This window comes from Mesoplodon densirostris, chromosome 15, assembly GCF_025265405.1.
Source record: "Mesoplodon densirostris isolate mMesDen1 chromosome 15, mMesDen1 primary haplotype, whole genome shotgun sequence".
NCBI lineage: Eukaryota > Metazoa > Chordata > Mammalia > Artiodactyla > Ziphiidae > Mesoplodon > Mesoplodon densirostris.
The window spans coordinates 24,252,581-24,265,679 of NC_082675.1; the positions used below are offsets into that span (position 1 = coordinate 24,252,581).

The 13,099-nt window shown below is 48.2% G+C and overlaps 1 protein-coding gene across 2 annotated transcripts in view; it reads left to right on the top strand.

Moving 5' to 3' along the window:
* LIMK2 (LIM domain kinase 2) overlaps nucleotides 1–13,099 on the top strand; it is a 54,761-nt gene that overhangs the window by 8,804 nt on the left and 32,858 nt on the right. The window contains exon 2 of one of the 2 annotated variants that reach the window (XM_060119484.1): nucleotides 3,615–3,714. In XM_060119484.1, coding sequence (XP_059975467.1) covers nucleotides 3,615–3,714 — 100 coding nt within the window. Of the gene's footprint in view, nucleotides 1–3,614; nucleotides 3,715–13,099 lie in introns of those variants that run through there. The other variant, XM_060119486.1, reaches the window with a different exon arrangement.

The following is a 13,099-nucleotide window of genomic DNA, read 5'->3' on the forward strand; positions in this document are numbered from 1 at the left end:
AGAGGGTCTTGATTTTTGTGCCCCTAGTGCCTAGCACAGAGCACATAAGTTACATAAGTGTTGAATGGTGTTGAGTCCCTCAAGACTAGAGGGGGACTTACCTGGTGGCACAGTGGTTAAGAATCCGCCTGCCAATGCAGGGGACATGGGTTCGAGCCCTGGTCCGAGAAGATCCCACATGCCGCGGAGCAACTAAGCCTGTGTGCCACAACTACTGAGCCTGTGCTCTAGGGCCAACAAGCCACAACTACTGAGCCCACGTGCCACAACTGCTGGCACACGGGCGCCCAGAGCCTGTGCTCCGCAACAAGATAAGCTACTCCGGGCTTCCCTGGTGGCACAGTGGTTGAGAGTCCACCTGACGATGCAGGGGACACGGGTTCGTGCCCCGGTCCGGGAAGATCCCACATGCCACGGAGCGGCTAGGCCTGGGAGAGGCCACAACAGTGAGAGGCCCGCGTACTGCAAAAAAAAAAAAAAAAAGGAGAGAAGCCACACCAATGAGAAGCCCGTGCACCACAACAAAGAGTAGCCCCCACTCACCGCAACTAGCGAAAGCCTGTGCGCATCAACAAAGACCCAACGCAGCCAAAAATAAATAAATAAAATAAATAAATTTATATTAAAAAAAAAAAGACTGGAGGGCAGGGCAGGCTCTGGAGGGTGTGGCCATAACAAGTTATCTCAAATATCTTCACAGTGGAAAGTCCTGATTCTTTTTGAATTTTGGAAACAACCAGAGGTCACTCAGAGCCAAGTTGTTGAATTGCTGAGTAAGTGGGTGGTCAGGTCAGAGACTATTCCTTGCCGGTTAAAAAGTAAAAGCAAGAAACAAGATGTGGCTTAAAATAATGAGATTTGCTGGTAGCAGCCTGAAAGCCCTTTCATGTAAGAGTTCCCAAACTCTGGTACTTCCAGAATTTGGAAGATTCATTTGGATATCTGTGTTCATTAAAAACCCTCTCACTAAAGGGAACCCTCTTGCACTGTTGGTGGGAATGTAAATTGATACAGACACTATGGAAAACAGTATGGAGGTTCCTTTAAAAAACTAAAAACAGAACTACCGTATGACCCAGCAATCCCACTACTGGGCATATACCCTGAGAAAACCATAATTCAAAAAGAGACATGTACCATAGTGTTCACTGCAGTACTATTTACAACAGCCAGGACATGAAAGCAACCTAAGTCTCCATCAACAGGTGAATGGATAAAGTAGGTGTGGCACATATATACAGTGGAATATTACTCAGCCATAAAAAGAAATGAATTTGAGTTATTTGTAGTGAGGTGGATGGACCTAGAGTCTGTCAAACATAGTGAAGTAAGTCAGAAAGAGAAACAAATACTGCATGCTAACACACATATATGGAATCTAAAAAAATGGTTCTGATGAACCTAGGGGCAGGACAGGAATAAAGATGCAGACATAGAGAATGGACTTGAGGACACGGGGTGTGGGAGGGTAAGCTGGGATGAAGTGAGAGAGTAACATTCACATATGTACACTACCAAATGTAAAATAGATAGCTAGTGGGAAGTAGCTGCATAGCACAGGGAGATCAGCTCGGTGCTTTGTGACCACCTAGAGGGGTGGGATAGGGAGGGTGGGAGGGAGGCGCAAGAGGGAGGGGATATGGGGATATATGTATATGTGTAGCTGATTCACTTTATTATACAGCAGAAACTAACACAACATTGTAAAACAATTATACTCCAATAAAGATGTAAAAATAATAATATAAAAAAGGGCCTCCCTGGTGGCGCAGTGGTTAAGAGTCCGCCTGCCAATGCAGGGGATACGGGTTCGTGCCCCGGTCTGGGAGGATCCCATATGCCGCGGAGCGGCTGGGCCCATGAGCCATGGCCGCTGGGCCTGCGCATCCGGAGCCTGTGCTCCGCAACGGGAGAGGCCACAACAGTGAGAGGCCCGCATACCGCAAAAAGAAAAAAAAAAAAAAAGAAAACCTCACTAATTCACTGTCTCATCCATAACCCAGTTTGAATGAGTGTCTCAGACTTTTCTGCCTTGGAGTTTGTGAGGTTGATGGTGCACTGTCCGACCACTACCACCCAAAAACCACAAAGGCCCCTCCCTCTTGAGAGTCTAGGAAGTTTAGATACAGGAGGTGATACATGTATGGGAGAGGAGCGGGTGGGTCGGGCTTTAAAGCCTTCTGCCAGCTCATTTAACTCTCTTCTGGGCTATGAGGACAGCTGTCTGTGTCCTGGCTGCCCCAGAATGCCGCCAGGCAATCCTGAAGTGCCCGAAGCTGTGCATTGTCTATTCATGGCCCCTGTGCCTGTAAAACGGTCCGGTGACTGTCACCGTGCCTGTGGCAGTCTGGAGTTACCCAGAGAGAACAAAGCCGCACACACGGGGCGCACAAGGGAGTCTTGTAACAACCTTGTCCCGCTTTCTAGGGCTGAGTCAGGTACCACAACTTGATCTCAGCTGCCCTTTTATTTCAACAAGTTAACATCTGAGCCACACCAGGAGTATTGTGCTCTGTCCCTTTTGGAGGGATGTGGACTGACTCTGTGCTACTGCCCATGCTAATCTCTCAGCCTACACAGCTCTTCCCCATCCTTTTTCAGCCTGTAGTAAATCTTGTCCATCTTTCAAGGCTCAGCTTTCTCTGCAAAGACTTTCCTGGCTCCCCTGAGTGGAATGAGCAGGAACTAGAAAGAGCACAGGCTTTAGAATGGGGCAGACCTGAGTTGGGATGCTAACTCTGCCACTTGGCCTTTCACCCCCGGCCCCAAGCTTCAGTTCCCTCATCCGTTAAATGAATATAATAATACCTGTCTCACAGCATTGTTTTGAGAATTAAATGAGATTGGGTCTGTGAAAGCATCTAGCACAGTTCTTGGCATATAGGAGGGATTAAATGTTTGTTCTTTCCCTTCTACCCTTGTAATTTCTTTCTCTGAACTAAGATAGCACTTTGCTTCTACCCCTGAAATAACATCTCAGTGAAAAAGTACAATATGGAAGAATGTTTCTTTTCCAGTGGATTTCCTCTTTGAGGAGCAGGGGTAATTTATCCAACAGCCTCCAATGTAGAGCTTGGACCCATGGGTCCAACAAGAGGACCCATGATGTTGGTTGAATGAATGATGGACCCATTGGGGTGATGGAAAATCTGCACAACCAGGGCTTTTGAAGAGTAGGGAAAGGCAGCAACACGTGTGACCTAGAGAGGAGAAATTTCTGGGTGCTGGCTGGGGACCATTGTAGGAAAGGCTGACCTGAAAAGAAAGACTTTGTTCATTTCATCTACTCAGAGCTATAAGCAAGGGCTGAAGGAAAGGAAAAGGCAGGTTTTGTTTCAGTAGAAAAAGGAACAACCAGAACCGTTTTTTAAGAAGTCTCATTTTAAAAAATGAGGCTACTTTTGAGGCCAGGAATTCCCTGTGGTGGGGAGATGAACAGCTGGATGAGCGCTCACCAGGGATCTTGTGGAGGAGGGAACTGTGCATCCAGCAGAGCATTGCCCAGCCCTTTCAGTATGAGAGTCCCGTTAACTTGGTCTTCTTCTACATGGTAGGAATCCCATCCCTGCACCCCGCTTCTTCGGCCTCTGAACCCCCCTTGGTTTTGTGTGCAGGTGAAGATGCCTGGAGGTGTCGGGGCTGTGGAGACCATGTCGCTCTGAACCAGAGGTTGTACAGGACTGTCAGCGAAGCCTGGCACAGCTCCTGCTTCCGGTAAGTGGGTCCACACCCCTGTCTTTGCCAGTGCACTGCGGGCCAGTCACTATTTCATCTTCTGGAAAATAAAAAACGAGCTTCCTACTAGAGAGTTTCCATTCTGGGGGAGCTCAGGGAGCAAAGGGATATGCCCAGGAAGAGCACGTGAGCAAACACCAGGTGAAAGTAGAAGAGCCACACATAGGCCAGGTGCAGCTAGAGGTGGGGGGTTTGGGATGGGAGGAGACCTTTCCGGGATGTCCCAGCACCCTCACTTTATAGGTGAGGAGACCGAGGCCGAGAAAGAGCGACTTTCCCACGCCTGCACTGCTGATTACGCAGTTGCCTCAAGGGGTGTTCGTAGTGCAGCTGGCAGAGCCAGCTCCTCTTCACCACGGGATGCCTCCCTAGTTTCCTGCTTTTTGTTATTAACTTTATTATAGCTCTTAGATTATTGTTTGGAGGCAGCTCGGTTTCTTGAAAATAACATAGACTTTAATGTCAGATTTGTTCCTCTTCTCTGAGACTCTGTTTCCTCATCAGGAAAATAAAGGTGTTAATCATCTCTGTCACAGACTTGTTGAAATTGAATGAAGTTATATATGCCAAGGGTCCAGCTCATGGTAGGCACCCACTGAATGGTTGGAATCCTTGAGAGTGGGAGCTTGTCTTTGTATTCTCTAGAGCATAACACAGCGCCTGGCCTGCAGTCATTCCTTGTCAGAGGCTGGGTGGGCATTTGTGGCCCCCCGTGGTCTGAAGTGGCAGGGCTGTGCTGAGATCTGAGAATGAGACAGACTGTAGATGGGCACCATGTGCTGTAAACTCCAGCTCCCACACACAGCTCATGTTGGAAAGCATCCCCTGTGCTGATATCAAGAAATTTAATTGACCTTTAAGCACTTGTCTCCACCCAGGGAATTACGTGGGGGGTTGGCCTGGAGAGCTCTGGCCTCTGGAAGAGTTGGAGCATTTTTCTGCCCTTTCAGCTCTAACTCAGAGCTCTCCAGTCTTCTCTGTGGATCTGATTGCTTTGGTTACTCCTCCTTGGTTACCCTCAGGGAATTTGATTCTACTTTTACTTTGCCTTTTAGTAAGATAGGAGCAGAGTATCAGAGCTCTGGCCAGTCTTTTCATTTCACAACTGAGGCAAACGAGCAGCATCAGAACCCAAAGAGTTCCCAGACTGAGGCTCTCCTTGGCCTCCAACCCGTATGGTCGTATTTGTTCCTGCCGTTTTCCCATTGGTATGAATATTTTCTAACCAAAATAAGCAGGAATGGGTAGAACAAGCTAACCTTTGGGATTTCTGGATTCTCCTATAACTAGAAGAACCGCCTACTATATGATACAACTCCTTCATATCACAGATGCGAGGCCTGAAACCAAAGAGTCAAAAAGTTAGGCCATGGATGAAAAGAGCTGGCCCTAGAACTGAAGATGCTAGCTTCTTAGAGTGCACTGTGTGTGTGTATAAAAGAGACAGACACACAAATACATGCTCATAAAGAAGTAAGGCACGTTATCCTGGTGGGAAAGAGTTCAGGCTATGGAAGAGACTGCTTTCAAATCCTGCCTTTGCAGTTTATTAACTGACCGTAGGTGACTTCCCTGAACTTCAGGTACCTCATCTGTAAAATAGGGATGAGAATAGTACTCATCCCACAAGGTTGTTCAGGAGGATTAAATGTGATAACCTATGTAAAGTCCCTAGCATAGCATCTGACACATAGAAAACCTTTAATAATTAGCAGTTGTCACTTTATGTTATATTGTGAATGTGTGTCTACATACACCTACACGCATACGTGTATTTCTCTTAACACACTCATTGGTCATCTGATGTGGAGCCTTGGGGATTAAGGTTAACTTTGAACCACGCTGGCACAGTTAAATCAAAGATCATGCCTGTGGGGGAAGCAGGGCATCTCGGTTCAGTCTCTTATTTGCAGCTTTGCCTCAAGAATGGAGTTTTTCTGATCCAGCTCTACTGAAAGGATGCATCTCCTGACTCCTGAGCTTTCCCATGAAAACTGGATGGCATGGAGCCCTCAGATGGAGCCTGGTGATTTGCCCTGGCTGCTTTGGAGCCAATTTGACTTTTTCCCAAATTGGAGGAATATCTTCAGGGCTGGGAAGTATTGTACTTGTCTGGCCTCAGAAACGACCTGGGTTCTGAGGAGCCTGAGGCATTAGCCTGAATAGTCTTTTAAGGTCTCTTCCACCCCAGCTTATCTGTGATTCTCTGACGAATTCAGAGTGTCTGGGTGCAGGCCTGCTAGAAGCAGGACCCTCCTTCCGTGCTACCCAAAGTAATTCATTCTTCCTGACTCCATTCCAGCCTCGCTCTTACCCAGCTGGGCTCCAGTTACAATAAAGGAAATGACTTTTCTTCTCCCCTTCCCCCATACCTTTGTTTTCCTAGTCACAGGGTGGGGCTGGATATTGAATGGAGAAGTTGCTGGGGTTTGGCTCAAACTCCTCCCCTCGCCTTCTCCTTACACTAGCCCATCCCCTGTCTGCAGCCACATCCGTAATCTTGCCTCTTGCCTCCGATAGCCTTCCGCCAGATTCTCAGGTGCCCAGACAATAGGAAGCCACTTAAGGCTGGGACCTGGGGCTGTACTTTGGAGGCCAGCTAACGTACCTCCTGGAAGTCCGTAATTGTGCTAGTGCAGTTGGGCGCCCAGCCAGGATCTCTCTGATCTCTGGATGCTTGGCTGACCAGCCCTCCCGCTTCCTCTCCTCAGCCTTCGCAGCGGGCCTGTTTGGACTCCGTACCTCTGACCTTCCTTCTTGATCAGTGCCATTGGTTCTAGAGCTGGGGCCATTCTCTCTGAAGCTCTCAGGAACTGGCTCCCTCTCTCTGGGGGAGGCCAGGAAAGCAGCCGGACTGCACATTGTTTGTAGTTGAGGTTAAAATGAGAAGCTATGAATGGTGACCTGGTCCCTTGGCATGTTGGCAAACCAGGGAAACTTGATGAGTTTTCTGACGATTGTCCTTGATTGTCCTTTCCCCCTAGTCAGAGGTGTTTGGCCAAGGAGGAGAGATTGTGGGAGGAGGGAAAAACTGCCTCTGTTAGTCTTCATGGCCCCTACCTGGAACTCTGTTGTTTGACCCAATTCCTGACAGCATTATCACAGGGGAAACTCCACCATTCTTAAGGCTCCTGGGAACTTTCAGGGCCTCCTTTCTCAGGATCGCGAACAGCTTTCTCTTTGGAGAAGTGTCTCCTAATGGCGATGCTCTGGAAAAGGGATGATGCAGATAGAAAGCTGTTGTCACTTCATCAAGCTACAGACCATTTCCTCTAAATTTGTGACTCCAGGAAAGGCCGGTGAAGAAATCACACACGCAGCGACCGAGACTGTGGTATAATGGGCTGGCTGACGACAGTGTTTTCTGCGGTGCTGAAAGCTGTGCTCATTTTCTCATCCACACCCCCATCCAAACAAGCGCAGTAAAATGATAATTACAGTAACAGGTACCATTTATTGAGTGCTTACTCTGCACCAGACACTCTCCTAAGCATATGTCATGTACATTATCTCATTTAATTCCTACAACAACCTAATAATGGTGGTACTGGTCTTACTTATTTTACAAATATAGGGAGATGGAGGTTACTTGCTACAGTCACAGAGCTAGTAACTGGCATAGTTGGGATTTGAACCCAGGCGTCCTGACTCCTTGCTTACCAGAGTCTTTTCATTCCTGACTAGGGCAGTCATTTACCCTCCCTGAGGCTCGGTTTCCTCTTCTGTACCTTCAGGGTGAAAAGAAATCACCCTCCACACACTGGTGGTATCAGATAGCACTGAAGGACATTGGTTCAAAGGCTTCATGAACTCTCTAGTGTCAATAAAAGTGCTGTTAAATTTCTCCTGGGTCTCTGGCTCCTGGCGTGGGAGTCAGTGGAGCAACCCTGCCCTCTGCTGTTGTACTGTTGGTGTTGCTGTCCCGTTTATTGACCCAAAAGCCTTTGATTCTAGTTTGTCTAGTTTATCTCTAAGGAAACAGCCAGCCAGCAGGTCATTAAGGCTGGCTTCTGGACAGGGGCCTGGGGCCTGGGGCCTGCCCCTCAGAGAAGGGGAAGGACAAACACCTGGGCCGCCTTCTGCCCCCACAAGGGACTCCAGCATGAACAGAGTGGGACTTCTAATATGTAGCAGCAGCTTGTGACCTTCAATGTGCCTTAATCCTGCTCTGTTCTTTGGAAAAAGAAAACTAAGACCCCGTAGAAGCCCCACATTGGCTGTCCAGGGCAGAGATGGAGGGGGTGGGGGTGAGGCCAGGGATGGACGACTGATAATTTACTAAGCATTGTATTGGGAATTTCACTTAGATTATCTGATCCAACCCTCATGGTAACCCTACAACCCCCATTTTATACAGGAAGGCCCAGAAAGGTAGAGTAACTTGCCCAGGGTCACACAGAGCTGACACTCGAAGTAGGTCTCTCTGGCTCCAAAGAAGGGTCTTCTTTCCACTGTAACTCCCACGAAAGAACAGTAGACCTGGAGTCAGAAGACCTGGATTTGAGCCTTAGCTGAGCCAGGCCAGCTGTGTAACTGTGGGTAAGTTCCTTAGCTGTGATGAGCCTCAGTTTCCTATCTGTAAGATGTGGTGAAAGTAACCCACCTCATGAAGTCGTTGTGAGGATCACAGAGGTAACAGATCAGAGAGCACTCTGAAAACATTAGGATGGGGTGATGTAAAGGGTCAGCAGCAGCATGTAGCAACACTGTGCTCCTGAGCCGTTCTCATTTCATTTTGAGCATCATCTACTGTTTTAAAGCACCCAGTTAGCTGCTGTCGGGGACACAGATTGGACCTACTGGTCATATCTCCCAGTTGGCTCCCTCAGACAGCTGAAAAACAGGTCAAAACTTGGAGCGTTCCTAATAATGGGCTGTAGTCTGGCTTCCGTTCTGTCTCTCCCTTGGAACATTCCCTTGGGGGTGTCCCAGAGGATAGACTCAGCGGTCCATCCACTGGCCACTCTTCAGTCCTCATCTTCTATGGCCTCCCGAGCTGCCCTGGAGGTAGTCAGGTGAATCAGAGTTTGCAGTCAGGCTGCTTGAGTTTCCATCCCAGCTCCTCATGAGTCACCGCCTTAAGCTTTCTTTGCCACAGTTTCCTCATCTATAAAAGAGTGAAATGGTTCCCACCTCAAAAGGTTGTTGTGCAGACTAAATTTGAACATGTATTCAAAGCCCTCAGCAGAGTGCCTGGCCGTAATTAAGACTTAATATATGTTAGCGTTTATTATTAGTGTCTCGGTCACTCTTGAAACGTTCCCTTCCCTTGGCTTCCCTGACATTCCATGCCCCCCTCGTTTCCTCCCACTTCTCTGGTCATTCCAGTTTGCTTACTCCCCTCTATCCAGCTCTGAAACATTGCCGTTCCTCCAGGTGGGCTCACTCACTGTTCCCTCCCTGGGCAGTCTTACCCACCCCCACGGCTCCTGTCCTCCACACGCCGATGACCATGTACTCCACATACTGATGGAATCGGTGTGCAATCCAGACCTCTCCACTGAGTTCTAGACTAGCTATCCTGTTGTCAACTTCACATGTCCATTCGGAGGTCTTGCAGGCATCTCAGACCCAGCTGGGCCTTCAGTCTTCCCCCCAGAACTGGCTCCTTTTCCATTGTAACCTGTCCCGTTGAATGGCGTCACCATCCACCCACTGCCCAAGCCAGAACCCAGGTGTCCTTCACGATACCTCTTCTTTCTCATCCTTATATCCAAGCCTGTCAGTTTTATCTCCAGATTATACTTCGAATGCGTCCATGTCTTTCCATTTCTCCTATTACCACCATGTTCCAGGTTACCATCATCCCTCACCTGATGACCACAGTAGCCTTCTAACTGTCCATGGTCACTCTGGACCCCCAATACATTCTCCACAGAGCCGCCAGAGTGAGTGATCTTTAAAAAGAAAAAAAATCTGGGCTTCCCTGGTGGCGCAGTGGTTGAGAGTCCGCCTGCCGATGCAGGGGACACGGTTTTGTGTCCGGGTCTGGGAAGATTCCACATGCCGCGGAGTGTCTGGGCCCATGAGCCATGGCCACTGAGCCTGCGTGTCCAGAGCCTGTGCTCCACAACGGGAGAGGCCACAACAGTGAGAGGCCCGCGTACCGCAAAAAAAAAAAAAAAAAAAAAAATCTGACCACAGCACACTCTGTCATCTCTCTGTCCTCATACACTTCAACGACTCTCCAGCATTCTTGGATAAAGGCCAAAGTCCTTTCTGTGGCCTGTAGAGTTCCCCATGGTCTGACCTCACCCCATAGCCTCCTGTTTCCTCTACTTCAGCCTTGCTGCTCTTCACAGGTCCAAAACTCGCCCTTCTTCCTTTTGACAAGGCCTTTGATCCTGCTGCCTCTGCCTGGAATGCTCTCTCACCCTCCTTTCGCCTAGTTAACACCTGCTCATCCTTCAGGTCTTTACCTGAATGATGAACTGATGTCTCAGGGAAATGGTTACAGAATAGGTTGTGGCCCCTGTTTTATGCTTTCATAGACCTTCCCTTGAAGCTTTTTTTGTGGGCTTAATCTCACATTTATTCATTTGCTCATCTCCTTAGTGACATCCTGAGGTCTCTAATATGCTAGCATAACTTGGTCAGGGACCACAGGGTTTTTTGCCCCTTATGTGTCACCACTGAGCACATGTTGGCATGGGAGGCATATTTGTTGAATGAATTGCCTGCGGTGGCCAAGAGATGTGATGAAAGTGAGGCCTGTCCCTGCCCTTCCCCTTCCCCACATCCTTCCCTTTAGCAGCCACCGTGGCTGCAGTTACTGTAAATGGCAGGGAGAAATTGGTTCCAGACATTGGGTTATTTGGGACAATTGCCTACAAGTGTCGAGTGAAAAGTGAAAGATTTGTCTTCTGCCCCCAAAGGAGCCAAAGAGGCTGACCCAGGAGTCCTCCTGTCCAGCAGCAGGTCTTGAGCTGTACTCTGTAGGTACAGTCCAGACAGGAGCAAGCCCTGGAGAAAGAGAAATGTTCAACTATGGCCCAAACTAGTTATGAACTGTCCTGAAGTCTGACAAATCCCAATTCTAATCGCAAGTTTTTAAATTTATTTGTTTTTCAAATTTTTAGAAATCTTTGAAGGATGGCATTAGCTAAAGATGCCCATTGAGTATAAAGTGGGGGGAAAAAAGTATCTGTTACTTGTGTGTGATTTATGGCAGGGAGGCAGTGGGTGGTTTGGCGATTCCCCAAGAACTTGGAAATGAACTTTGTCCTCTGGGAGTTAAACTAGTTGGATCTGTGTGTAACAAGAGCAGTATTCTGTGGTAGTTAAGAAAGACTCTAGAACCAGCTTGCTTGGGTTAGAATCCTGGTCCTGCCATTTATTAGCTGTGCACCTTGGGCAAGTTACTTACCCTTTCTGTGCTTTGTTTCCTCATCTATGAAATGGAGAAAGTAGCCGAGTGCCTACCTCGTCATGTTATTGTGAAGGGTGAGTGAGTGAAGCCATGCGTGGCCCTGGTGGGACCAGGGCTTGCAGAGTGAGTGCCCATGACTGTTAGCCATTTGTTAGTAGCTCCCAGGGAGCCCAGTGTCTGCCAGGGCTGAGTAGTACATGAATTGGTGATTGTTACATATCTAAAGAAGTAATGATTTTTTTTCAATTAAAAATTAGTTTAAAAACCAGTAGAATAATGAGTGGCCAACAGTGAAACAGTAAGTGAAAAGTCAGGCAAAACTAGAAGTATGCAAAACTAGAAGTATGTCCACATAGAGATACTGAATCTGGGTTTAGTCACCAGAAGGGCGTTCTTTGTTGTAGGCGGGGCTGGTTTGGCTAGCTCATGGCTGCCAGAACGAAATTTCTCTCCATGGCTCCTCATTTCCCTGTATTTTAAGTCCATGCTCACAGTGCAGCCTTCTGATGCCTAACTCAGCTTCCTGGGATTCTTGATGACAGGAAGGATCAGGGAGCAGCACCTGTACAGGGTATGTGATGTTCTGATTTCAAGTGCCAATTCATAAATGGACAGAGGTTAATAAATGGTTAGGATAGAAACATCCTAGAATGTCTGCACCTCTCTGGATACTATGAAGTCTGTTTCGGGACCTAAAAGGTCAAAAATGAGGCCTGAGTTAGGGTCCTGGATTCACCAAGGTGACCCTAGCCTTGGAGAGGTCTCTGGGTGTTCAGCCAGTCAGCATTTCTCTGACCACAGCCCTTCAGCATTGACCTACTGGTGTAGAACGTTTTGCTCACCTAACTCCTTGCTCACCTAACTCCTTCCTCTTTGCTCACCTCTAACTCCCTCCTCCTCCTACAGAGGAAGAAATGGAAGCCCAGAGATGTTTAATGGCTTGCCTTAGATCACACAGCAAGTTTGTTGTCAGCCAGGTTAGATTTTCAGGTCTTCTCTGCCAGACATTTCCCAGAGATTTGTCAAGGTATGGAAAGCACTCTTTCCCCGTGCAGTCAGGGGAAGAATGTGTAAACACAGCATTTGACACTGAATGTTAAACATTCAGTTTTCTAATATTAGTGTTACAGAGCAACAGTGGATAATTATCTACAAGGCGTTGCGACCCTGTTCTTTTACACCTCATGCAGGCAAATCTCAAGTGTTAAAAGGACCACCTCGGTGGAGACGTGGCCTGAGGATGAAGCCGTGGTCTGCTGTTAGTGAACACTGGTTGGCCAGCAGGCTTCAGTGGACGTACACACAGCCAGCTGTGGACTTGAGACAAATGTCTGTTCAGGGAGAGGAACTGGCAGCTAAGGACCAGCGCTCTCTTTGGTGTTTCAGACCTTGTGTTTTCTTCATTGGGAGCCTCTGCTTGCTTAAATACCTCTGATAACTCCTCACCACCTGTGGGTGACCTGGCTCTTGGTGGTCTGCCGTGCCCTCTTCCCCCATCCCAGCCTCCTCTCTGCTCGCTCTTCACATGCACCCTGGGCTGCGGCGGATGGACCTTCCCCTGTTCCGCCTCAGTGCTTTTGCACATGTTGTTCCTTCAGGTGGAATGCCTCTTGTCTGCCTGGCGATCAGCCTGTTAGACTCAGCCGATGCAGCCAGTCCTCTGTGGAGGAGCCTCCCCAAATACACCCACACTCCTCCCCACCAATCGGAGGAGCCTTTTTCTCTCTCTTTGTTACTCTCCTTGTATAACCTCAGTCGTGGCCCTGTCAGTATCTGTTTACACGTCTAACATCACACTCGGAGTATGAAATTCTCTGAGTCCGGAGCCACATCCAGTTCATCTTTGTTTCCCAGAGCTCGGCAGAGTGCCAAGAACGCAGCGGGCACTCAGTGCTTGTTGGGCAAATCATGTTTTTATCGAACAACCATCTTTCTCTTTTGACACTTGGATAAAGCCCTTCCAGTGCACATCATCCCCATATCTTTGTTCTGCAG